We start from the raw sequence: 25613 nt of genomic DNA, 5'->3' as shown, positions 1-25613 counted from the left end.
TTCAAACAAAATTCAAACAAGGACACGCCCATACTGATAGCCCAAACAGGTCATGAAAATTCACCAGGTTGTATCATTACAGCCAGTAGGTACTAGGGGTGGATACCGGTTCGCTGGACCTGATTCGGACCTTTATAACATCCAAGAACCGAGTCCAAAAAACCTGAAAGCCAAAAACCTGAGTCCAAAAAAAACTGAAGAAAGTACAAATATATTTTCTATTTTGTTTGATAAAAAGTGTTCTGAGTCACTCTCCCCTTTGACAAAAAAAGGCATTTAAAATAAGTGTAACATTTAAAAATCAAACAATGGTTTATTTTGAAAGTCTTCTCACCAAGAAACTTTTATAGTTGTGCGTGTCAGTATTAATTCTCTATGCTTAATATTGTTCTAACAAAACAAAACATCAACTGGACAGTATCAGGTCCAGGTTCAGGTCTGGACCTGAACCTAAATCTCTGGACCTTAACTTGGACTTGGAACTTATTAAGCCGAACCGGTATTCACCCCTAGTAGGTACCCATCTGAGTAATGAGGCTTTTGTAACATGCTAGAGGCTCCTCCTAGAACACGGGACCTCCGATTTATGTCTCTTCCGAAAGACGGTGCAGCCCCGACTAGGATACCCTTTCCCGATTGGAACCGGAAAAAAAGTTTGCCATTTTCATAGTTTACAACGAATCATGGAGAGCAACATCTCATGCCAATGTTATATTATTACGTGGATAGTAAAACAATACCTCCTATGACTAAAATATCTGTCTTGCACCGATTAAGAAACACAGCAATTTGGTGAAAGCACGTTCAGCACCAAGGGCAAGTAACGGAGGGTGCTGTAACTTTGGCATACCCCCAACTTCGGAGGGATTTTACGATAATACAACAAAGCTGATAAAGAAGGACAGGGATCAGTTTGAGCAGTAAGAGCAAGGATGTTAGCCTTGGTAAGAGTGACCGTCTGTGCGTGTGTGTGTGTATGTGTGTATGTGTGTGTGCGCGCGTGTGTGTGTGTGTGTGTGTATGCGTGCGCGCGCGCGTGTGTGTGTGTGTGTGTGTGTGCGCGCGCGCGCGCGTGTGTGTGTGTGTGTGCGCGCGCTGCCTGCGTGTGACAAATATTCAATGGGTAATGTATTTCTTTTCTATCTTCAGGAGAAAACCGCACGCAAATTTAACGTTCAGTTGTCGCGATCAAATAATTATGAACTTTTTTATACGCTCCCTACTATCCTTATTGTACAGCCCCTAAGTAGATATAAAGCTCATTAATATTCGTGAAATCAGAGGTTTAGAACACGGATTGACACTTCCTCATTATTGGCATGAAGTTAATCCGACACCACGAAGTTGATAGAATCAAGCCCGATTATCATCACCCTTTCAAACTAGGGAAAAGTATTCAGCACTTATTAGTATGAGCTTTAACGATTCTAGCGGCGACGCCATCCGGTCACATTAAGTATCGGTGAGTCGCTGTGATAAGAGGTTTACTGGGAATTAAAAATCGGTCCGCCTAGGAAGGTTTGGCTACTTAAGTCTTATCTTATTGAAGATTTGAACCGTTGAGGAACCCCATATTTGTATTAAGGATGTCTTGTTAGCTGATTGTTGCTAAGGTTAAACATAGAACAGGATAAAGTATCGAGAAATGATAACAAATAACTCGTACCTCAAGTAAATGCTATTCTACGTTGGAAAACAAAATGCGTTGCTTTATAAAGAGAAATATTCCATTTTGCTGTAATCTACATTGAGAATAAGTCTATTTTCCGGTAAAGCTACTGACAGATTATAGTCGCCCCACCTGCTTTAAACACTGATCATCCCATAGGCTGCGCAATCTGTGATAACGGCTTTTGTTATGATATGAAGTATGGCCTCTTTCCGTCTCATATGGCTCCTGATCATATCCTGGAACCATTTTCTAAAATGGGGCAAGATACAAGCTGTAAATACAAGATATACTCTTGCAGAAGTCTCACACAAGATAAACAGTATATACACAAAAATTCCTCCAAACACAAAGTAAAGAAAGCCAAATGAATAGATCATTAAAAGTTAACAATTTTGTTCATGAATTTAGTTTGTTACGTGACAAGTTGTTACGACAGTGAAGAAATTATACTTGTTGTGGAATACATTTGGTTTTGAGACCATCCCGATATCTGTGTTGCCTTTATGATTGAATGTTCCAAACTAACGTTTCTTCGGTGAGAAAATGACAGTCTTGTTAAGGAGAAAACATATTTTTGGACTTGAGCTGACTGGGCGGGATGATGTAGCACCACACGATAATCTGATGTAGGGACAATCCATTAATAGTATACGGGGTATGTGATCACACAATCCTATGTAGCTTGTAAGAGCAGAAAGAAACGTACAATAATGGTCTTTCATTGCCTTCGCCGTAGACAGAAGGTTATATTTTTGGTCGGGGGTTGTGGAGTGATGGTGTTGGTGATATGACTCTCGATGCCATGGACGGATGTTGGGGATTTTTGGTAGGTAAGTTACTGTTGGGGAGACAAAGGTCAAGTTCAAAGATAGGCCTTCTGGCGGGTTTCTTCGGTGCTGCAGTGGACCTTTTGTTTTTCTTGGTTTGTTTGTTGGCGGTATAACTCGATAGACATTGGATGGATCGTGATGAAATTTAGAAGGTTGGTGGGCGTCGGGAAAATGAAGGTCAATTCGATAATGAGCCTCCTAGCGGCTTAACCTACTGTACTGCAGCGGGCCTTTTTTTGAGTTCAAGTTCTGGATGTGCTATGGTCGTGATTTTTGAGTGGTGGATAAACAAAAAACTTTGGGCAGGAAGGAAGTTGTGTAAGTTTGGCTTGTTCATTATTTCTGGTGGTATAAAATGACGGATAATACAATTAAGGCAAGAAATCTAAGGATCTTTTTACAAGCAAGCTCCATTGTGTTTTGTCGATTTTGCTGACACATTGATAGTATGTTATGTACAGTTTCTTTTCTTTTGTTTTACATCTCGCGAAAACATCGATTTTTAATGTTATAATTCTTGCGAACTCATGTCTATGAGTAAAATTTGACAAATCCTTTATACAAAGCTACGTCCCTCTCTATATATCAATATATGTAGTGATGCAGTCCGGTGACGGTAAGAGTTGATTTTTTATAGCAGGAGCAATCCATTTTGATTGGTAAGGGGTGTGTTGGAAGTTATGAAGAGAATAGATAGTCTCATTTATATAAGTACATACATGTACGTGCAAGAGTTCAATGAGTTCAATAAAAATCAACAGAAGATGGCAGTAATCCGCTAGACTGAAATATTCCCTGATTTCATTCAGCAAAGGATCATTAGCATGGCCTTGAATACTAACAAGAGAGTGCATTGGCCTTATACGTCAAGCGGTCATGCCCCGTACTGCACCCTACACCGTAATGAGAAACGGACGTTCCCCTACTGTAGAGTGTGGCTAGCTTGAGTCGGAGTGCCGGCACCGGCGGACTACGTACGGCCTAGGTATCTGTAGTGTTCCTCTGGACTGATATCAGAGACTTAAACTCTCCTGGTGTTACGGAAATACGAAAATCGTCGCCAGGACTGAAACTTGGACTCAAAGAAGATATCCTACTCAGCTCTTGTTGCGCCAGATGTGTACGACTGAGGGAAAAGTCGAAAAGGCGGGGCAGATACTAACTGACAGACGTCAGGATTTTCGGACGGAAAATCCACACAAGCAGCGAACGCCATGCAGTTTCACAGCACAGCCCGTGGAGTTTCTATCGGAGTCCTCATCTTTCTCACAAGTGTGAACTGTAAGTAGAAATGATTTCTTTCATGCATTTTTATGCTAGAATTTCTCCTAAGCCCACGTTTTTCTACTGACAGGAATTTGAAGAGGAAAAAAAACGTATTAGGTAGACCCACGCAACGTCATGAATAAAAGCAGTCTATGTAATTCTATGGCATAACATGATCCCTTTGCAACAACTGACGCCCACCTAGTCCTAGATTTGGTTATCAAATATCACTTTGTGATCAAGCAAGCAGAAATTTCAGCGTCTATGGCGAAATCTTGTTTGATTTTTTATCAACGTACCTTTGATATTTCTAGCGGCGAATTTTTAGGTTATTTGAGTAAACAGCTACGGTGCCATTTCCTTTTGTTTCCTGTCCGTAATGTTGCTTTGGGGAGTGTGGTGATTTATTCAAGTCGTTGAAAAACCATATCATTTGACACGGGCCCAGCTGTGTAAAAAGGCCCTGGCCTCTTTTCAAAATGCCAACTTAAAAGAGAGAGTTCAAACAAGTCAAGCCTATAGGGAGGACAATTCGGATTGGATTACAACCGCAGAATACACAACAGCTGCGTGCTTCTTTCCCTCCATTAGTGAGGTCTTTATGTACTGTATAAATACGTCCTAGCTCTACTTATGGTCTCATTCATGAGTTTTTTCGCCCCATAGGCTTACATTTTATAATACGTGTTTTACATGGGCGCGTTCGTAATGAAGCTATAGCAAACGCACCAATGTCATTCATTCTCTGTTGAGAACATTTACCCTAGATCATGTAAAAAAATTGCCATTTTCACTACATACAATCTCTTTTTATAGCAATTATATAAACTGCACTTAGCTACACCCCCCAAAAAGGCACTTTCCAGCCGTAAGCGCATGACCGCATCACCTACAATATCGGGCTGTGCACGTCCGACATCGTTGCCGCCGAACTTTACCTGCTAATTTCTTCAGTTACAAACAAAACTGGCTAAAAGGGAATTTCCCACCGATATAATTAAACACACGTTCATGCAGCCGCTCATTTTTTGGCGTACGGACTCTTTGGGAATGAAGAATGAGACCTTATACACACACCAGTGCTTGTATTCAAACCGCATACTACTAGATCAAATGTGTGACTTCTAGAGATATCATAATTTTCTCAATCCTAATTCAGACCCTCAAACTTACCGCTTACTCAACATGCATCACATATATTGGAGGAAAACATATATACTTTCTTACCTGGACTAAATAATTGAAACAAATACGCACCAGGACTTGTATTCAAACCGTGTGCCAGATCAAACGTGTGGCTTCCAGAGATATCATAATTTTCCCAATCCTAATTCAGACCCTCAAACTTACCGCTTACTCAACATGCATCACATATATTGGAGGAAAACATATATACTTTCTTACCTGGACTAAATAATTGAAACAAATACACACCAGGACTTGTATTCAAACCGTGTGCCAGATCAAACGTGTGACGTCCAGAGATATCATAATTTTCTCAATCCTAATTCAGACCCTCAAACGTACCGCTTACTCAACATGCATCAAAATATTGCCAGTAAACATATTTACGTTCTTACCTGGACTAAAATATTGAAACAAAAGCCGTGGTAATTGCGAAACAAATTTGTCGTTTGACATTTTCAGATGACATATAGGGAAAGCCTGTGCGGAGATAAGGTTGAAGACAGGGACAACGTTACAAATGCCAAACTGCCTATTGGATGAGCTTTAACAGTCTGTCTTTTCCATCGTGACATTTTCCACGTAAATGAAACAAGACAGGCGTGCGTTTCTCAACAAATTTTAGTCTCAGGTGTGGGTGTACGGCTTTTATTTTCTTTGTGTAAGGTTAATACGAGTTGGCCGTCGGACTAACACAACACGCGACCTATGTCAGTATGGTGTACCCAAATTTCGATCTAGTGCGGTGTTGCGATATAAAATATACATAAAGCAATAAGACCACGTTCTTTGGGGACACGTACACACATATAGAGAGCCGCGGTGGGATACAATGGATCATATTACAGTTTTTATGGTGGTTTTGAACAATATAGCTTCGCTCTGCAAGTTTAATTTTCAGGATGACGAAGTTTGCTTGGCGCAAAACTATTAAAGCCGCAGTGGTGATATGAATTTTGAAATGCATTGAATCATAAACGCCCAGCGTTTTTAAAATGCCGTTGTTTTAAAGTAGTGTAATATACGTGTATTGTTGAAATATGCGTCGTTTTCTCTGCGAACTGTACATTTTTGTTAGCAATTGATAATTCTAAAAAAATCATGATAAAGTTAGAGATAAACACAAATTTACATGGAAAATAAACTTTATTATAAAGCAAGACAGTTTACTCTTAGTAAACAAAAAATAATGCCTCTCCTACGGTCAAAAGTAACAATTACAAACACGTACATTTGCTGTCTATATCTTTCAAAATATGCCAACAGCTGACGCTTCAAAACAGGGTGTTATGTAAGAAATGGCGTATTGCTTCTCCAGTACTGTAAATGCAGAAATGTTCACGGTGGTTTAATGTTCGCGGTTTTCGCGGAAAGCTCTTCGCCGTGAACTTAAAACCACCGTGTATTTTTTTGCCCTTCTGCCACCTTGACTACTACTATTGTCTCAAACTCGAACTTAAACACTCCATTTTTCTCCCTAACGCGAAATTGAAACCACGCAAACTTAAATACATTTACAGTATTGCTTCAAGAAACCACCACTCTAGGATTACCATAGTAATAATCCCTAGATTACCCTAATCCCCGTTAAGCTGCAAGTATTGACAAAGTGGGAGTGCTCTCAATTAAATGCATGTCCGTCAGCTTGTCGAGCATATTGAGCGAAGTTCCTTTCATGAATTAAATTACACGCTGTTCAAGCGGCCGTGTTGTGCGCGGTGGTTCCTATTAATTCCTTCCACGGAGTCTGAACGCGCTGAGGCTTTCACACTTTCACCTTTAATCTAACAGTCCGGAAACTCATCGAGGGAACCTTCGGGGAAAGAGCTTTGTATTTTCATCGGGATGAGGGAGATGGTTATACTGTAAATGCAGAAATTTTCGCGGTGGTTTTATGCTCGCGGTTTTAGCGACCGTGAACTTTAAACCACCACGAAAAGCCGTTCCATTGTGTGACTGTAGCGCTACTATTGTTTCAAACGCGAACTCAAAACCACCGCGAACACTCCATTTTCTCCCTACCGCGAAATTAAATCCCCGCGTCTGTATTTACAGAATGTCACATTTTCATTCTTCAGACATTCAATTTGCAAGGAATAATGCTTTTGGGGAGATTTTAGATAAGCCAAGTATCTTTTTGACCCAAAACTTGAAAAATTCACACAAACGCCCGATTCTGACATCTTAAACGAAAGAAAAACCCACCATGAAAAATAAAAAAACATTTACAGCATCATTTTATTATCGTTTTTTTGTAATTGGAAGAAGGGTCTGTCACATAGAAACGCGGTCGCTAAACTTCAAACAATTTTGTAGATGTTACTAGTTTTCCCTCTAGTACTGTAATTCTTGTTTCTTTCACTGTAACTTTATGTTCACTGTTTTTACGGTCACCTCTGTACCGTGAACTTACCATCACCGTGAATAAACCTGTTGTTATTATTTACATTTCCTTCACACATCTGTTATGTAAATCACTTGCCGCCACCGTGAAGTTAAAGTTAAGTGAAAATGTCCATTCTCCTTACACCATAAAGTTTTGGTACCGTGAAGATAAAATGAATTATAGTATTTCTCGATGAAATAATGCTTAAAACCAAATCAGAAAACCGCACCACTTTCATATATCAACTGATTCCCCCCTAAGGTTGCAGTTAATTGGAATCATGCCGTGTTAAATTCGACCATCCTAGAGGTAGTGGTGGTTCTTTTGTTCGGAGTCCGCTCTGGGACTGAAAATGCAATTACCGGCCTGGCGGCGTCTACGGACGCGCGCCTTAATTTGTAGAGAGTCATTAGCCGAGAAGTGCGCGCGAGGGCGCGCCGAAACTTTCACACTTACCGGACACTCAAACTGTAAGTCGCTTATTGGTTCATTCAATCATTCGACCCGGCCATGTACTCGCGTATTCACGTCATGTAGTGACCGATACATTCCTGTATACCAAACGATTTCGCTTCTAGAACTCTCGATGGTAATAAAAGTTATTTTCGACTCTGTACGCCATACTTGATATGATTTTTGATAGAAAAAGGCACTTCGGTCTATGTATGTATCCATGCATGTACTGAGTTCCTTCCCAAAATAACTTTAGAGCGGTAGTGTACTTATTTTACCCTGGAATCTTTCCGAAAGGACATGATGTAGAGTGCTACACTGTAATAGAGGATGATGAATCTACTAATAAAAATAGTTCCAACTGGCTGAGTTGGTGAGAAGATTGTAGTGATAAATCTTGCTAATGTACAGAGAACCCCTGGGACGAGAGGCGTGGATCAAAATCTCTTTATTTGACAGAAAAAAGGCGTAAAAATACTCAAAATCGAAATGAACCAAGAATAATTTGGACTGTCTAATAAATCACAAACAATGCTAAAATCATTCATGAACATATGTTCACAGGTTGCAAAATTCTTTATTTTCCCTAAAAAAAGCCCCCAAAAAGGAAGTACCAGAATTTAAGAGTCCTTAGTATCTAGTGATTGTCTTTGAGTTGCAAATGTCCCAGTGCCAGGCGAGTAGAACAGTATCATATTGGATCGATACAGATTTCTTATTCTTAATCCAATAGACGCCATGCACCGTCTTATGGAAGTGTCGTCGCCTGCTGGCAGACAATTGTCCGTTTGGTCTTAAGCTGTGGCTAATAGTTGATTTTTAAATCATAAAAATAATCCTCCTTTAAAAATCAGCTTTCTGTTTTAAAAAACAGAAAGCTGATTTTTAAAGGAGGATTATTTTCCTTTCCTTGTTTTCTATCAAAATGTAAAAATAGTAAAATTTGTTCTAACCTTGAATCGTGATATATATAAAAGTGTTCGTAGCGAACTGATTTCGTTTAGTGAAAACTTTGATAACACTAGACGACCCTAAACAAATTACGCCTGGTCATAGGTTAATGATAATGGCCCGCCAGCCACCATAATGTCGTCCTAATATCTATTCAATTACACGGGCCCTCTTATACGGCTAATTTGAAGTTGCGAACTCTATGAATAAAACACCACATTGAGTAATGTAGCCGAAAAAAAGGCGCATCCTGGCATTTTTCACAAGGATGGTTTAATTTGCAGGAGAGTCATTAAACAAGCGTTACTTGAGGGACCATTTCCATAGATGTTACACTTAAATACACAGAAAATGAGAGAGCTTTTGAGAGACTTGCAAAAAAACAAAAATTAGGCACCTTTTTCATTTATTTATTTATTTAGATTTACCACATTTGTGGAAGGATTGACATAACAGGTGACTATCACCTTTTCAAGATGTCAACCCAGACCAGACTGTAAGGTTTGGACCATCGCCTACCGGGGCATGCCCCTACTCTTTTTCGAAAGGTGTGGTGGGTTCTTTAACGTGCGCGAGGTGTGGCTGTCCCCAACCATTGCATTGCGTGCTAAAAGCTCTTTGGACATGTTGGAGGTACGGTCTTTATATTTCATGATAACTTGTTGCAAGTCTAGATGCAAAAGTGTTAACTACAGTGCATACATATAAAAGAACTAAAACTCATATCCTGTGTATTCTAGACGAAAATAAACTTGTCTAAAAGACCTTTCAGACTGATGTTACGAGCTTACCGTACATAGCTGGTGATTGATGAATAGAGCGTTCCAATATCTGGAAACTCGCGGAAGAAACCGCAAATTAGACACTGCAGATAAAGTCCAGATGGGGCTGATGGACGCACTGCCAATGAAAAACCCGAGGGGTGCACTCGCATAGATTCATCAACCCTTTGACATACTACATCTATCAACCATCTAATTGTGTGACAAGATAATGGTGATTTTCTAAGGCACAATTTTCGGGCACCTTATCTTTATACATTTTCTAATAATTCAAATTCCTTATACCCCCACTAACTAGGGCGGTTACCTCGCCGCGATCTAAAATCTAAAAGAGCAAAATTTAAAATTTCATAAATAAAAAGCGAATATTTCTATGATTTGTGTGTTTTATAGTGTTTTCAGTCATACTTTTATATTTTGCATGGTATTTCAGTTATGGAATTAATTGTTACCAAATGCAGCTTAGGTCGCAGCGTTTTCGCAGTGAGAGCGCTGTCTAGTGGTAAGGGGGCCTTATGTATGTTTGTTTATATGTGTGTTGTCATTGCATTTTACTCTTGTTTTATATTTATGTATTAGAGTAGAAGACGTTACATAAACAATTTTGCTTTTTACCCCATACTCTTAAAATATATGTGAATAAAGAATTTGAAAAACTGGGGGCCTTGCATACCCCTCTCAGGATTTGACACAGGCAAGTGTATGAATACGAATTTCAAGCCGGCCACATTTTCATTCCGTCTCCAACTGAGATGGAAAATTGCAGCTCGTGGTTGTACCCTGTGGACCTCGTTATAAAGATGTGGAGAGACGTAATCAGACTGGCGGTCTACGGAGTGCTAATCCAACTCTACATCACGCGAGCTTTGTGGTTCTCTAGGTGATTTTATGATATATTTCATTACGTTTTAGGGTTGGAGCGTTACGCTTTGCAGACCATACGTCTTCTCTGTTGCTGTAAATGAAACTTACCGTGTTTAAAAAAAAAATGTGGTTCTTTATGATACCCCCATTCCACTAAAACGGCGCTCTCGCCGCGCGTTCTCTGCAACCTAGAATTTAAAAGAGCACTCAACGAGTTTCATAGATTAAAAAAAAAAATATCTTTACGCTATGTGTGTTTTTCTGTCTTTTCACTCTACATCACGCGAGATTTGTAGTTCTCTAGGTGATTTTATGATATATTTCATTACGTTTTAGGGTCGGAGCGTTACGCTTTGCAGACCGTACGTCTTCTCTGTTGCTGTAAATGAAAGTTACCGTGTTTCGAAAAAACGTTGTTGACTAGGTGGTTTTATGATATATTTCATTACGTTTTAGGGTTGGGGCGTTACGCTTTGCAGACCATACGTCTTCTCTGTTGCTGTAAATGAAACTTGCCGTGTTTCGAAAAAAAAAAAAACGTTGTTGACTAGGTGATTTTATGATATATTTCATTACGTTTTAGGGTTGGAGCGTTACGCTTTGCAGACCATACGTCTTCACTGTTCCTGCAAATGAAACTTACCGTGTTTAAAAAATGTGGTTCTTTATAATACCCCCATTCCACTAAAACGGCGCTCTCGCCACGCGCTCTCTGCGACCTTAAATCAAACAGAGCGCTCAACAAATTTCATAGATAAAAAACAAATTTTTCTACACTTTGTGTGTTTTGTTGTCTTTTCAGCTATATACTTAAACATTTTGCATGATATTCCAATTATGAAATCAATGGTTTCACGTATCCGATTTAGGTCGCAGTGAGAGCGCAACGAGAGCGCAGCGCGATCGCCATCTAGTTCAACGGGGGCATTATTCATGGCTTTAGACAAAAGTTAACACAATGTTTCTTCTTACTTAAAGTGATTCTGCAAGATGTTTATAAAACTTGGCGTCCGATGATTTGGTGCTTTGGAACGGCACGTTTATTTCATTATGGCGCCTTCTTTGCGATTGTTACACTTCGTGCTGAAACGTTACAAATTCCTTTGACAACGTTAAGAAAGACGGCAATATCAAGTAATATATACTCTTATCAAAACACGAAGTGACTCTGATTTTACCGCTGACCTTGCAAGGTGTCAATTTTAATCTTCTCATCCGAAGGTTCATCAACACGGTTATGGTATCCGAGAAAATTAAAGTCGTCTGAAAGATCCGCCTTGTTGATACGCCTTTTGTAAACCTTGCCCGTCTGATTGTTGCCGACGCCACTGCGCCGCCAAATTGGTCGTTAAAGCACTAAACTTATCGTACTACAGAGGATAGCCGAAATCACGATATTACGGCAGCGCAATTTGCTTTCTTATCTGATAGCCGTAAATTCAAACACCGGAGACACTGGCAATTGGTTAGGGTTGTTTTGTGTATATAGCGCGTGCTAAAAACGGATTCCCTTACTGTCTTAAATCTTGTGTGGCCTATAAATTAGACTAAAGGAGGGAAGGAAGATATGCGCGTGAACGTAATATTTATGATTTATCGAAGTAATGAAAAGTTGTTCAGAGGTGGGTATATTAATCTTCAACGTGTGTGAGCCTGCAGGCTGTTGTGATAAAGAAATAGAGGTAAGAGGTATTTCAGCTAGACACGCCATTTAGAAGTGTATAGCCGCGAGCGCAATCGTTCATTACAATTCGTACGCGCTTCAAGTGCAGTAAGACTTATAGCTGCAATACACTCCACCCACACTTCGCAAATATGTAATAGCCGCCTCGGGTATTCATTGTTCGTCATAGCTTTTTTTACAGGTCGTTATTCACCATGTTTGCCGTGTAGAATAATCCCTTTAACACGCCGTTATGTGATTTAAACAGTAAACTCGGGACATCGTGGTAGATCTCCAAGGTGCTGAAACCCCGGCTGCTTGAATATAATGGCGGGTCATTTCACCAATAGGTTTTAGCGTACTCGAGGGAGTAACTTTTACATGGCTTAATCACCATTCAGTCTTACCAAAGGTATTTAGATGAGGGCTTTCCTGATCTTGAAGCTTTGAATGCCAAGGCAGTACTAAGAATAGCCATCAGGTGATCGCAACTTTGAGAAAATTACACAGCACGAAAAACGATTCTGCATAGCCACAGAGCAGCTAACGGTTAACTTTTAAAAACTTTGTATCAAAGTGCGTTATAACATTTTGATTCTTCTATGTATTTTTGTCTTGAGTTTTGTGTACGCCTTAATGTGTGTTTTGAAGTGCTTAGTGAAAGTTTGTATTGAACTTTGAATATTGTTCCCAGGACTAACCCTTCGGCTAGTTGGGTAGCCCTTGTTGTACTTTTTTTACAGCCAAATCAATCAATCAATCAGTCAATCAATCAATCAGTCAAATAAAATAAAATAAAATAAACATGTTGATTTATCAGTAGCTTTGTCCATTATCCAGGTGCATTTGCCCAGTCCGCAATAGGCCTGACCCTACCTGCCAGTGTGAACACCGTTCTAGGTGACCCTGTAACTCTACCGGCCACTTACGACACGAGTAGCAACATTGTCCTGGTCCAGTGGAGCAAAGTAGACAAGGTAAGTGAATAAGAGGACATTAAGGTGGAAGAGCTTGGCTGTTCTATTTTACTTAAGTCGTTTTAGAATGAGAAAAGGGGTCACACACGAGAGGAGTTTTACTTGCAAAAGTTAAGACGATGGTTTGGGCATGTGTTTGAAAATCTAACGGATGAATGCCATGAGACAATGAGATGAAGACAAGGAAAACCAACTAAAGAAAGGGCGTCAGAAACATTAAGTCCTAAGTCCCCTTTGCGTTTATTTTGAATTAAGTCCTAATCCCCCTTTCCGTTTATTTTGAATTAAGCCCTAAGCCCCATTTTCGCTTATTTCAAATGAAGTCCCAAGCCACCTTTTCGTTCATTCTAGAAAAATGGCTACAAATCATATCTATATGTAGAAAATCAAGTCATGAGCCCGCTTTTTTTATTCTAAGAAAGATGGCTATAAATCATAGCTATATTATTCTCTTGGCACACTTTCTTCAGACTGATCCCAATCTGAGGAGACAGCCCGTGTTCTCCTACTACCCGACATCGGAGTCCTCCAAGGCTTATGGAGACTACGAGGGGAGAACGGAGCTAGTCGGCTCGGCGTCGCTAAATATCAAGTCCACCACCGAGGAAGACGAGGGGACGTTCGCGCTACAGGTCTCCGCCGAGGGAGAGGGTACGCAGGAGGGATTCGTGGACTTGAGAATACTAAGTACGATTTTTATGACTGAATGTTTTTTCCTTCCACAGTTTTTGTAGTAATATATATGACGGGTTTATTGCGTGAACTCTCTTTGCTGCCCAAGAGCTGAATGGCGTGATATTCAGTACATCATTTCCCATACATGTTAGCAATAATATCAATATTCTATTAATATGTATTGTCTTTTATCAACATTAGTTGAAGCTGGGTAAGTTACTGATTCTATACAAAAGTTTTTCAATTCAATTCAATTCAATTCTATCTAATTCAGGCATCTAGTCCATATAAACGCATACAGGGAAATGAGAGGACTACGACTACATAATAATACAAAACAAGATACCCATAACTTAACTTATACAAAATCTACTTTTCACTTATTTGCCTGGCCGGTCATTTTTGTCTACATATAACGTTTTTTTCTACGTACACCGGACATGAAAAGAAATGATTTATATGAAAATAAACCCAAATTCTATACCGGATTGCGCTAATTTTCCATGAGCAGATGTCAACGAACTTTCATGCCAGAGCAAGAATATTGCATCAAAGGCTGGACACCATAAGAGCTCTTACTAAATCTGATTTGTATTGATAAAAATGCCACTGTCATTGCAAAGCCGAATAAGGTCATCATACCGTCTTTAATATTTTATCGAGAGTTATAGGTATGGGTTACTTTTCACCGTATCAACGTTATTACAAAATGGAATACTGAAGTAGCGGGCCATCTCAAAGGTACGGAATCACTCAAGCTCATGATGTTTCAGTCTCTGGAGATATAAAAGGATTCAGATGACTTTCTATGACAGAGGTCAATGAACTCACACTACTGTAAATGCAGAAATGTTCGCGGTGATTTTATGTTCGCGGTTTTCGTTTCACCGCCGCGAACAGTTTTGTCCAATACTGTAGCAGTGTGTGACTATAGCGCTGCTGCAAACTTAAAACTACCGGCGAAGACTACATTAAATGCATTTACAGTATTCACTAGTGGACAGATTGCCTTACGTAGTTTCCTTCTTGTTGGTATCAACTGAATTTACAGCTAAAATACACAATCTCACTGCCCGAGGATGTAAAACCAATACATAACAAACACTTAATGTGCCCACTGTTGATGAGATTATATACTGACACATCCAAACCTAAAAAGCTCATTTGTCTTCTTTTGATGAGCTCCCTCCCTCCCATCTCTACCGCACCTGGAGTCCATCAACAGAGACATTAGGGCAATGCAAACTGAAGTGGCTAATACGTCTTTGTTTGTACGCTAGGTCTGCAGAACGTGAACACGTAGCATAAATGTTTTAGAGTGCTGATAGAATGTATTTCGACGCCCAGCCAAAATTATTTCGCAGACACATTGCAGAAAACTTGATCGCTAGTTCCTAATGCCCCCATTCCACTAGGACGGCGCTCTAGCCGCGAGCTTTCTGCGACCTACATTTTGACAGAGTGGTCAACGTGAACACGTAGCATTAATGTTTTAGAGTGCTGATAGAATGTATTTCGACCCCCAGTCAAAACTGCAGACACATTGCAGAAAACTTGATCGCTAGTTCCTAATACCCAAATTCCACTAGGACGGCGCTCTCGCTTGAGCTCTCTGCGACCTACAATTTGACAACGCGATTAATGAACTTCATAGATAAAAAAAACGAATATTTTAACGCTTTATGTGTTTTGTTGTATTTTCAGCCATACTTTAACACTTTGCATGATATTTCAACAATGAAATCAAGGATTAGACAAATCCGATTTAGGTCGCAGCGCGAGCGCAGCGCGAGCGCAGCGCGATCGCCGTCTAGTGGAACGGGGGCCTAATGGCATGCGGCTGGTGCTAAAAGCTTGCACGTACGTTCGCATCTTCCGTTGATTGTGATGGATGGTTCACCGTGAAATTATATCCAAGAAGTGATTCATTTAAGACCCATCGCCTTGGCGATAATTCATCACTGAGCTCGTCACGTCATAGCCTTTTCTCAGGTGAGCGAAGATGTCTTCAACAGAACGTACTTGCAAGACAGCGTCATTAATTTTAGCGCAGTGTTTCTTAAGATTTAATGGGTTTGGAGAATGGGTCTACGACCTATGAGCCCTGTGTATACGGTGTCAGTATGATTTAGTGCTTGTCTCGTTTGTTAAAAAACGTGTTTTGACAAAAAAATCCCGTCGAGATCCCTCATAATCCGGAACCATCACTCTTAATGTAGAAACATTCAAGGCTATTTCTAAATTGTTGATACTGTGTGGATAATAGGGACTAAAGAAGAAATATGTTAAAGGAGCGGGAGGTTTAATTTCCAAGTTAGGAATCGAAAATGCTAAAGATAGGCTGAAGATACAATGCTGAGAATTTTTGGATCAGCCCTTGTTGCCCTCTAACCCCTTTAGGTGGTGCTGGGTTTTATCAGTGTCTGTTCAACGTAAAACCTAGCCTTTTCAGCCTGCGATGCTTTTTACCATTCGAAAGTTTCACAACGTGTAATGGTTGAAAGAGTTTGATAAAGACCTTACCACTCAATATCATAATGGTAAAAAGGACCTCAAGTTCAGGCCACCGACCTACTGTATATTCCTTAAAGGTCATGTATTATATCACAATTCAGCTGCACAGAATAATTCAATAATTGTATTTGTTTTCATTATCTACTTGTACTGATGATATCAATCCATGTTCCAAGGGTCACCTACAGTGACAGTGGGACCTTCCAATCCATACGTCATTTCCGTCGGAAGAGCTGTGTCATTATCTTGCTTTGTAAGAAATGCCAAACCGAACATCACGTCCCTTCGTTGGATCAAAGACGGAGCGCCGATAGACAGCGAAAGATTCGAAGCCAAGTATTCGGGCGGGAATCTGCAGTCTCCGAATCTGGTGATACGTCACATAACCCGGTCTGATGCGGGGATCTACACCTGCACTGCTGATCACGTGGTCCGTCCAGGAAGTGCGTCATTGACCTTGAATGTGCATTGTAAGTATTTATTTACTTCAACTTCGTTAAGATACAAAAAAAAAATGTATGATAACAGGACAAAGGGAACAGGACAGATCCTTTCTCTAGCTTATTTCCAACATAAAACCATATACACAAAAATGAAATAAAACCATATACACAAAGTACAGTTAACACTAGTATAACGTTACATATACAGAATAGGAAATAATGTCACCAAAAAAGTAGGGGTCCTAATATGCAGCCTTGTGGCACTCCAGATATGACTGGTTGCCAGTAAGAGACCACTCTCTCAACAACGATCCTTTAGTATTCTTGTTGCGTAATTTGTGTAAGATTTCGCTTTGTTTAATACAGTAAAATATCAAAATATTTATAACACATATTTTTTGTTCTTTTCAGATCCTGCCAGAATCGTCAGCATGTCAGAATCTCAACAAGTAGCAGTTGCTGATCACGTGACCCTTCAGTGCATCGCAGAGGGCAATCCGCCACCAAACATCACGTGGGCGCGGAACGGACGGCGCCTGCGCAGTGTGACTCGATCCGTGTCACGTGACGTTCGGGAATGCTCGATGGTGTTTGAAAATGTCGGCATGAACGCCACGGGCACGTATGTGTGTACAGCCGACAACAATGTGGATAAGAGTGATGTCAAGTCAGTAATGTTGACAGTAGATGGTAAGTGAAACTGACATTCCGATCCGAAATAAAACCGATTGATAGAACTCTGTTAATAGAAAATCACCGGAAAAAAAAGTGATGTAGATGATATAGGTAATTGCATGAAAGTTCATTTGAGTTAGGAAATTGCTTTATGGAAAAGGTTGAACTTTTCTCCAACTACAAAAAGCCAGGACTTCCAATAACCTTTGACCTATTGCTGACGTCACAAAGCAATTGGGTCAGAGAGCTGGAGAAGACTGAATGATTTAGTCGAGAATTCCGGTGACTGCCTGTGAGTCCAACTTTTCGAGTTGGAGAAAAGTTTAACCTTTTCCATGATACATGTAGTTGCCTGAGTCTGCACATAACAAATTAAAGGCAAACCAAGCAATATAAGGGCCCGAAAATCGGATTTTAAAAGTCGATTTATTCAGTCATTTCTAGTTCAAATAACACTATCACAATGTATAGCGACGTCCATGATGCAAAAATAGGACTTCTTTGTAATGTGAGAACTCACTGAAAATCGTCGCCGGTTTTTTTGTAGGCTCGCGAAACAAAGGGTATCATCGTATGGCCTGATTTTGCACAGTTTTAAAATGCTCGAAGTATGAAGTTATTACACAAATGTGCTAGACAGTGTTATTAAATGTCACTACAAAAAAGATTTCAACATTTTTTAAATTTCCATTCTTTGGTCCCTAATATTACTATGGTTGCCTTTAAAGCTTTGAACACTTGAAAACTTCTAGAACTTTAACGTGTTATGGCCATCATGTCAGGAGACGAAGGTTTCTTTTTAGATTCACACTTCACAAGCCATGCAAAGGTATTTGTATGGGAATGGTCTCATGCATTTTGGGCATCACACGAGCATAGCATTTAGAACGGTCTATAGTTTATGAAGCAAATTCGCATGTGAAAGAAGTGTTGCGTCATCGATTTCACGTTTGAATGATGACTCTCATTTCTTTACACCGCACAGATTCCTCCCCAGACGTCGGAAGCACGGTTGCTATTTTAGTTGGCGCCATCGCCGGTGGACTATGGCTGCTCGTTTGTATGGGCCTGACGTTCTACTTCCTCAGACGGCGCCGCCAGAGGGCCGAGAAGAAAAGATTCTCCTTCTACTGTAAGATGGGGAGGACCAGTCACGGGCCTCTAGGAGATACAGTACAACAGGACATGTTGGATATGGGGCGGCATCCGGACCTGCAGTTACCAGGTATGTCGCTAGAGCGCGCTCGTGACTGCTAACATTGCATCTTGCTTGAGTGACTTTCAATAAATTTGTTGGCGAGTATTGTCAGTGAAGAAGTGGTGGTGGGAGTGTGCAGAGTTTGACACCGCTTTTCATTCGGATTAATGTTTTTATGATATATGTGATTTCAGTTTCTAGTGTCCCTGTAGCTCAATTAGAAGCAGCCCTACAGCTGAGATCCTGCTTCAAATTAGTAACCAGGTGATACCGATTCGAATCCGGGAATAGCATCTTGGTTGGGACTGCATTCGTCTTTTGGAAGGGACGTAAATGGGGATCCCCTGATCGAGAACGTGCCTCGAGCACGTTAAAAAAACGGTACTACAACAGCCTCATTACTCTGATGGGTACCTACTGGCTGTACTTCAAGATTATGAGTGCGAATATGTTTGTATTTCGAAACAACTAACCATGTAGCAAAATAACTTGTACCATGTAGCGAAAGAACTTTGTGCCATGTAGCCAAACAACTTATGCCATGTAGCGAAAGAACTTTGTGCAATGTAGCGAAACAACTTATGCCATGTAGCGAAACGACTGTAGCGAAATGACAATGTAGCGAAACAACCGGTTACGCAATCGTAATCTAGATCACGTCTTGTGTATTCCCACATTCTTAGAGAAGAGCACCATGCCGTCAGCGCCCATGTCTGGCATTGAGACTCTAAGACGTTCCAAGAAGCTCAGAGGTACGTTTTGATGATTGTTATATACTGTTTGTGATATTAATGTCATAGAATATATTAAATTGGCGGAGGGAAAACTTCTGTCTGCTTTGTCATTAGAGAAAGTACCGAAACTAATGATTAGCCCCCCTCGTTTGCAACACTATATCAAAGACTTATGTTAGCCCTTATTGTATCAGTAATTAGGATGTTAGTTTTTATTCTATGCCTCTATTTTGCACTATTTATATGTTTAATAGTTACAATACATTGCACCGTGTACAATTGCCGTGCAATAAAGTTTTTCTATGTTGTTGTGATACTAAAAACAACCAAACTGGCCATTGTTCGCGATGTACTTCCAACAGCTGTTGCAAGGTGGCGCTGTTAACTGAACATATAAAACGTGTATGGTGCAACATCAACGTCTTTCCAAACACTGTGTTACACAGAGAGTCGTGCAATAAAGTTCTTCTTGTGATACGAAAAACAAACAAACTGGCCATTGTTCGCAGTGTAGTACCAACAGCTGTTGAAAGGTGGCGCTGCTAACACATAAGCTGTGTGTGGTGCAACATCAACGTTTTTCCAAACACTGTGTTACACAGAGCGCCGCTATGCCAGAGCCATCTACCCATACTTGACAACCAAACTGGCCAGTACAATGTTCGCACTGTAATTCTAACAGCTGTTGAAAGGTGGCGCTGTTGATTGAACACGTAGCTGTGTGTGGTACAACATCAACGTTATTCCAAACACTGTGTTACACAGAGCGCCGCTATGCCAGAGCCATCTATCCATACATAACACAAGAGGACAACGAGCTGAACCTGGAGATTCATGACGTCATCGAGGTGCTGGAGGGGGAAGATGGCGGCTGGTGCCTGGGTTACCTGAGGGGCAGGATAGGCCTGTTCCCTTCCAACTACGTCCGCTTCATAACAGCGAAAGAGGGTAAGATACAGTATGTTTATTAACCCCCCCCTCTCACTGGACCCTGGCGGCGTCGCTTCGACCAATCGAATTGAAAAAGCACGCAACGAATTTCATCGATAAAAAACGAATCTTTTTAAGCTCTGTGCGTTTGTTGTCTTTTTGGTCATACTTGTACATTTTTAATGATATTCCCATTATAAAGTCAAAGGTAACACAAATCCAGTTTAGGACGCAGCGACGCCGCCAGCGTGCCGCGGGTCCAGTGAGAGAGGGGGCTTTATACAGCATTTTTTATTTGTTTTTTAGTGGTGTTGTCCCTAAACAGCGACAAGTATTTGATATCTAGTAATGCATATGATACTGTCACATGTCAAACATTTTTCAATATCGAATTATCAATGTAAAAGTATCGAACCTTATGCACTTGGACTTTCAGTTAGCTTATTTCCTGTGACATAAGGAAATGATTTACAAACAAGTAACACCTACTAATATAATTCCACCAGGGCACATATTTCCGCCACCCTGAAAAGATACCTCCAAACAGATGTCCAACCCAACGTCCCCCAGTATAATGCACTCCTGTATATCTAAACTGTGCATACCTTAGGGGACTGCACTAGAGATCTCTCAAACCCACTGTTCTTCAAAGTGGCGGATTTATGTACCCGGCGGATTAATGTTAATGGAGGTTTAATACAGTCTACGATTCACTTTTCCAGCGGCTGCAGCGAAGCACGTCCGAGACAAACTGGAAACAATGGACTCAACCCACCTTCCTACCAAGGGTAGCATCTAAGTTAGCTGGCGACATGCACCCTCCTGAAATCAGAGCCCCTATCGCTCGATTCGTTAGCTCGCTCGCGTAGGGACCCTGCTCTTTAGCCCCGGTAGACACGGTTCTGGCGACGTTACTGACACTTGCTCATGAATAATTAATGAGCTATCCTTATTCGGCACAATTTGGCGGCTAATTTGTTCTGAACCTAAAGTAACGATGTGAGACGTAACCTGATTGGCTGATAGCTTCCCAGCGTCCTTTGCGCTTTTGCTCTAGATGAGCTTTAGCAAACCCTCTGATTGGCTGCAGCTGTTTTGGTGACGACGGCGCCAGAACGTTAACCGTGTCTACCGGGGCTAAAGAGCATGCAGGGCCCCTACGCGAGCGAGCTAACGAATCGAGCGATAGGGGCGCTGTTTTCAGGAGGGTGGCGACATGATGATCCAAAATGTGGTTAAAATAACGTTTCCTGTGAAAGGATGACTACTATTGAAGAACACCGAACAAAAGAGGTTTAAAACTTGATGGAATTTTCATTTTCAGGTTCATACATACCAATATGAATACGTTTAAAGACGTGGTATTCGCCAAGGCGTCTAATTATTGTAAATACCTTGACAACTGATATGAAAATAGCTATGTCGACCGTCCTTGTGTGGTCTTGCTGTTCCTTGTACAACCGCAAGGAGTGTTTCTACACAGTCATGTCAGGGATGCTCATATACAGATGCCTGACAATTGTAACAATATGCGGTTATGTGCGCTCCCGGAGCCCGATGAATTTCCTGGAATTTCATGGTCAATGTAGAATAAAGATACATATGTGTCTTCACTGTCCAGATGCTGATTCTTTCACTTCTATGCGTTAATCTTTACCTTTGCTAGGAAGGTTATGTTTTTGGTAGCGTTCGTATGTATGTTTGTGTGTAAGTATGCATGTATGTAGAAAAGCAGCATAACTGGAGAAGGCCTGGATGGATTGTTTTGATATTTGGTATGTGAGTAGGTCTTGATAGGACCTGAAGATGGTTAGATTTCGGGCCCCCTAGTGACTTGTTTCGGTACTGCAGCATAACTTCCGGGTTTGATATCTCGTATTCTGGACATGCTATGGTCATGATTTTTGAGTGGTAGATAGCTTTTGGGGAAGAGAGTAAGTGGTGTAGGTTTGGGCCCCCCAGCGGCTCTTTTTGGCACTGCAGGAGCAGGTTTTGCTGCAGACTTTGGAAGATGATAACTTAAGGAGGGGTTGATGGATGGTCATGATTTTTTATATGTAGGTAGCTTGTTGGGGATGTGGAATACAATGAACCACACGCACGCCTGTCTCTGTACTAATCAGCCATTCATCTTCTGTGTTTGACATTATGACCTAACTTTCATTCTTCTGCTACCGTCGTAAAAACTAATCAATCATCCACGTTTAGAGCTTGCTCATTAGACATATAGGCTACGGGCGTTTTTCTTCGTCTCGATCCCAGGTCCTTTGGCAATTCTTCAGCACTGGAGGGGTGGCTGTTGGGGCATTGGGGGAGGGGGGCTCCTACAAGCTGAAGATATATCCCGCTCACTAGCCTCTACCAGGCTCCAGAGGCGGCTGGAAAGAGTAGAAATTGGCTAGATAGACAGCAAAACGTGCAAGAGGAGTTAGCCTGCTATAGGGGTACAGTTTGCCGCTCTGCCAGGCACTAGAGGCGGCTAGAAAGAGTAGAAATTTGCCACTTAGACAGCACAACATGCTAGAGGAGTTAGTCTGCTATAGGGGTACTAGGATGGCAGATTTGACCCTCTCTCCGTAGCCGACTCCCTTAGCATAGTATTCACTCCGTTTGGCCAATTTCTACTATTTTCACAGCCACCCGCGGAACCTGGTAGAGGCTACCCGCGCACTACTGACCAAGATAGTGACTTTTGTGTGGATAGATGAGAACAAAGGAATCGAGATGTTTTTCTCCTAGGATTACTTTAGGCTTCATTTAGACGACGAGGTTACCTCAAATGACAGACAACACATTTTGAGGCTCGGGCCATTATTTTAACGCCGACATCCTTCTGAGATGTCCTTAGCCTGGGTACCAGACCACCGCGCTCCAGTCGCTAATCCTTCGGCCGGGGAAGCAACTCGCGCCGCCGCCACAGATAGCAGCACACGGACCCTTAAGAAGATTGGCCGCTAAGAGAGACCGGGTGCCAACTCTTATCCCCTACTAGTCCTTCCCCGGCAAAAGGGGTTATCGTCTCGCATCGCGCGCGAAGGATCTGGTTTCCAGGCTAAGATACCCATTGCACAGGGAGTTATCTAACCACAGCGTGGGATGAGGGGGACACGCCAAGTTGGTGAGGGGAGGAATTAAAAACTACGTTTCTGCTTTTTTTTATTGCCCACGGTCTTGGTGATGACCATTCTGGCCAATTTGGGGACTTCGGAAAGTCGTGTAAAGTGCCTTTTTCCCATGGGTACAAGATCGGTGACACGGCGGGATTCGAACTCGGGACCCCTTGATTCTGAAAGAAAGAATGATTCTGAGCCAACACGCTGTCGTTGCGCCACACGACCCGACAACGTGACATTCATGTCGTGTAAAGAGCCTTTCCCAAGGGCACAAGATCGGTAACACGTTAGGATTCGAACTCGGGACCCCTTGAATCTGAGCCGAACACGTTGCCGTTGCGCCACACGACCCCACAACGTGACATTCATCTCAGTTTCCAGTAATGACCATAAATGTTGGTGGGTTCGGCACAGGCTTGATAAAGAGCCCAGGAAGCTTGTCATCAATGAAAAAGACATTAGACTTAGTCGATGTAATAAGAAAGCCGTCGGAGAGAAAATCAAGAAATATTCCTTATCGGAAATGGCATAACACGTGTGCGCCGTTGGGTTGATCGACTACTCAATTTGCCGCCATGCCCATAGGTTTTCTACCCCGGCTAGCGCCCTGAAGTCTGCAGGATTCGTACACGTTTTAGTTAGGTTTGTGGTTAGGGTCCCAGCTCTCTGTCACGGTCGATTTTGATCAGCAAAAGTCTAAATCGCCGACCCAACTAAAATAACGAACTCCTCGTTACGAAAAGGCTAAACGTTATAAACGCCTCATAGGGATAGTCAAAACGTATTGCGTCTAATTTTTTCATCAAATGAGTTAAAATTTGGCGCAAAGGTAAAGGCACATATCGTCTTTAGACTGAAATATCTCAACTTGTTATTCAGATTTCTATGAGCGACTGACTTGATTTCAAGATCATCACGGGGTGTTATAAAACCACTTGCATTTCTTTTTGACTGCCCCTCGGATACTACTTTTCACTAGCCAGTAAGAGGGCTTTAAGGTTTTTCGTCGTGGTAGCTTCAACTTTATGCAGCCGTAAAATAAAAAGCAACATTCAAGTGAAGTTGTAACTGTGCTATGCAAACTGAAAAGGAATGTTCTTCAAAGATACCGCAACTCTCGCGTTTTTTTAAATTTCTTTATCTCTTTAATAACATTTTTTCTTTCTCGTTTTTTTCACGTTTTTCACGTTTTTCTATTTAATGGAATTTTTCTTTCACATTTTTTTTCTTCCTTTTTTTCTTCCTTTTTTTTTAATGACGTGTTTTTTCTTCACCAGGGACGGCTTACACAGATAGAATCTTACCCCGCCCCTTACTCTGTGTGGCCATTAGTGTGCGTACGCTGGAGGGCCCACGCGTCAGGCCGCCCGATAGCAGTGCTTTTCCGCTTCCGTAATGGCGTAAGATTTGATTACCCATTTACAGATGAATAATTAACTCTGCGGTTTACGCCACGTCGAAGCCATCACGAATACGGCCGTGGGGTGAAATCGAAGACGTTGTCACCCTTTTTATGAAATAAACAATAAGATAACAGATATTTGCATGAAGAAACGTGATACGAATTTCTAGACATATACACCACAGAGTGATCGCGTTATGATGACACTTTTGAGACAAAATAGACATCATCCTCATTACGACTCTTATTATAAAAATATTTTTTTCCACATTTTTATTCTAAAATACATAAGTACATAACATAACAGCACATATACATTACATGTTTAAAATTCCACAGATATACACAGTTACATATTGTTGAAGGGGTCATTCCCACTGGCTAAAAAATAACAACTATTCATTTCATTCTAACGGAAACTTTAGTTACGTCTGTAACCTTAATATAACCTGTATTTTGACATGAAAATGTTACTTTTGAGACAGAATAGACACATCCTCATTACGATCGTCTCTATGAAAACAAACTAACCATTTCATTCTATCTAAAACTTTAGTTACATTTCTCACCTCCATATAACCTTTATTTTACAATACTTAACAAAAATACTCTACTCCATGAAATCTCACTTCCCTAGCCAGTAATATACACCTCACGGGTTATCAATTTTCCATAATTGGCCCATAAAATCATATTTTTCCTCGCTGCGACTGTCAGTCTCTTCGGTTCTTTGCGTTTAATTTTGACGTATGACCGGTGATATCCACAATATGCAACACATAGTACAACACATCAAACGCTGCGAAATGCCATGAAATGTCAGCAATGAATAATGAAATGACAGTAAGATGGGCTGTGGATAACGATTAAGGCAAATGATTTCAAACCACCTCCGAACCT

General features: G+C 41.1%; 2 protein-coding genes across 2 annotated transcripts; both read left to right on the top strand.

The window, feature by feature from the left end:
• The first annotated feature begins 3590 nt into the window (after positions 1–3590).
• LOC136443002 (V-set and immunoglobulin domain-containing protein 1-like) lies at positions 3591–16950 on the top strand. Its single transcript, XM_066440047.1, has 5 exons — positions 3591–3783; positions 12893–13029; positions 13500–13716; positions 16395–16688; positions 16931–16950. Exons 1-5 carry the CDS (start codon positions 3717–3719, stop codon positions 16948–16950), a joined length of 735 nt encoding a protein of 244 aa, XP_066296144.1. The 5' UTR covers positions 3591–3716.
• Positions 16951–17078: 128 nt separating this feature from the next.
• Positions 17079–21307, top strand: LOC136443295 (uncharacterized). The gene is made up of 5 exons (XM_066440476.1): positions 17079–17351; positions 18322–18561; positions 19218–19286; positions 20034–20216; positions 20921–21307. The coding sequence occupies exons 1-5, from the start codon at positions 17093–17095 to the stop codon at positions 20995–20997; spliced, it is 828 nt and encodes a 275-aa protein (XP_066296573.1). The 5' UTR covers positions 17079–17092; the 3' UTR covers positions 20998–21307.
• Positions 21308–25613: the final 4306 nt, after the last annotated feature.

This window comes from Branchiostoma lanceolatum, chromosome 10 (assembly GCF_035083965.1).
Source record: "Branchiostoma lanceolatum isolate klBraLanc5 chromosome 10, klBraLanc5.hap2, whole genome shotgun sequence".
Taxonomy (NCBI): domain Eukaryota; kingdom Metazoa; phylum Chordata; class Leptocardii; order Amphioxiformes; family Branchiostomatidae; genus Branchiostoma; species Branchiostoma lanceolatum.
Note: the sequence above shows the minus strand (reverse complement) of the source record. Positions and strands in the feature narration are given on the sequence as shown.

Excerpts from the sequence above, each read along its gene's own strand:
- LOC136443002 (XM_066440047.1), top strand. The coding sequence starts at position 3,717 with ATGCAGTTTCACAGCACAGCCCGTGGAGTTTCTATCGGAGTCCTCATC. Across the intron at positions 3,784-12,892 it reads CTTTCTCACAAGTGTGAACT|GTGCATTTGCCCAGTCCGCA; the intron begins GTAAGTAGAAAT and ends TCCATTATCCAG. Across the intron at positions 13,030-13,499 it reads AGTGGAGCAAAGTAGACAAG|ACTGATCCCAATCTGAGGAG; the intron begins GTAAGTGAATAA and ends CACTTTCTTCAG.
- LOC136443295 (XM_066440476.1), top strand. The coding sequence starts at position 17,093 with ATGTCAGAATCTCAACAAGTAGCAGTTGCTGATCACGTGACCCTTCAG. Across the intron at positions 17,352-18,321 it reads AGTAATGTTGACAGTAGATG|ATTCCTCCCCAGACGTCGGA; the intron begins GTAAGTGAAACT and ends TACACCGCACAG. Across the intron at positions 19,287-20,033 it reads ACGTTCCAAGAAGCTCAGAG|AGCGCCGCTATGCCAGAGCC; the intron begins GTACGTTTTGAT and ends TGTGTTACACAG.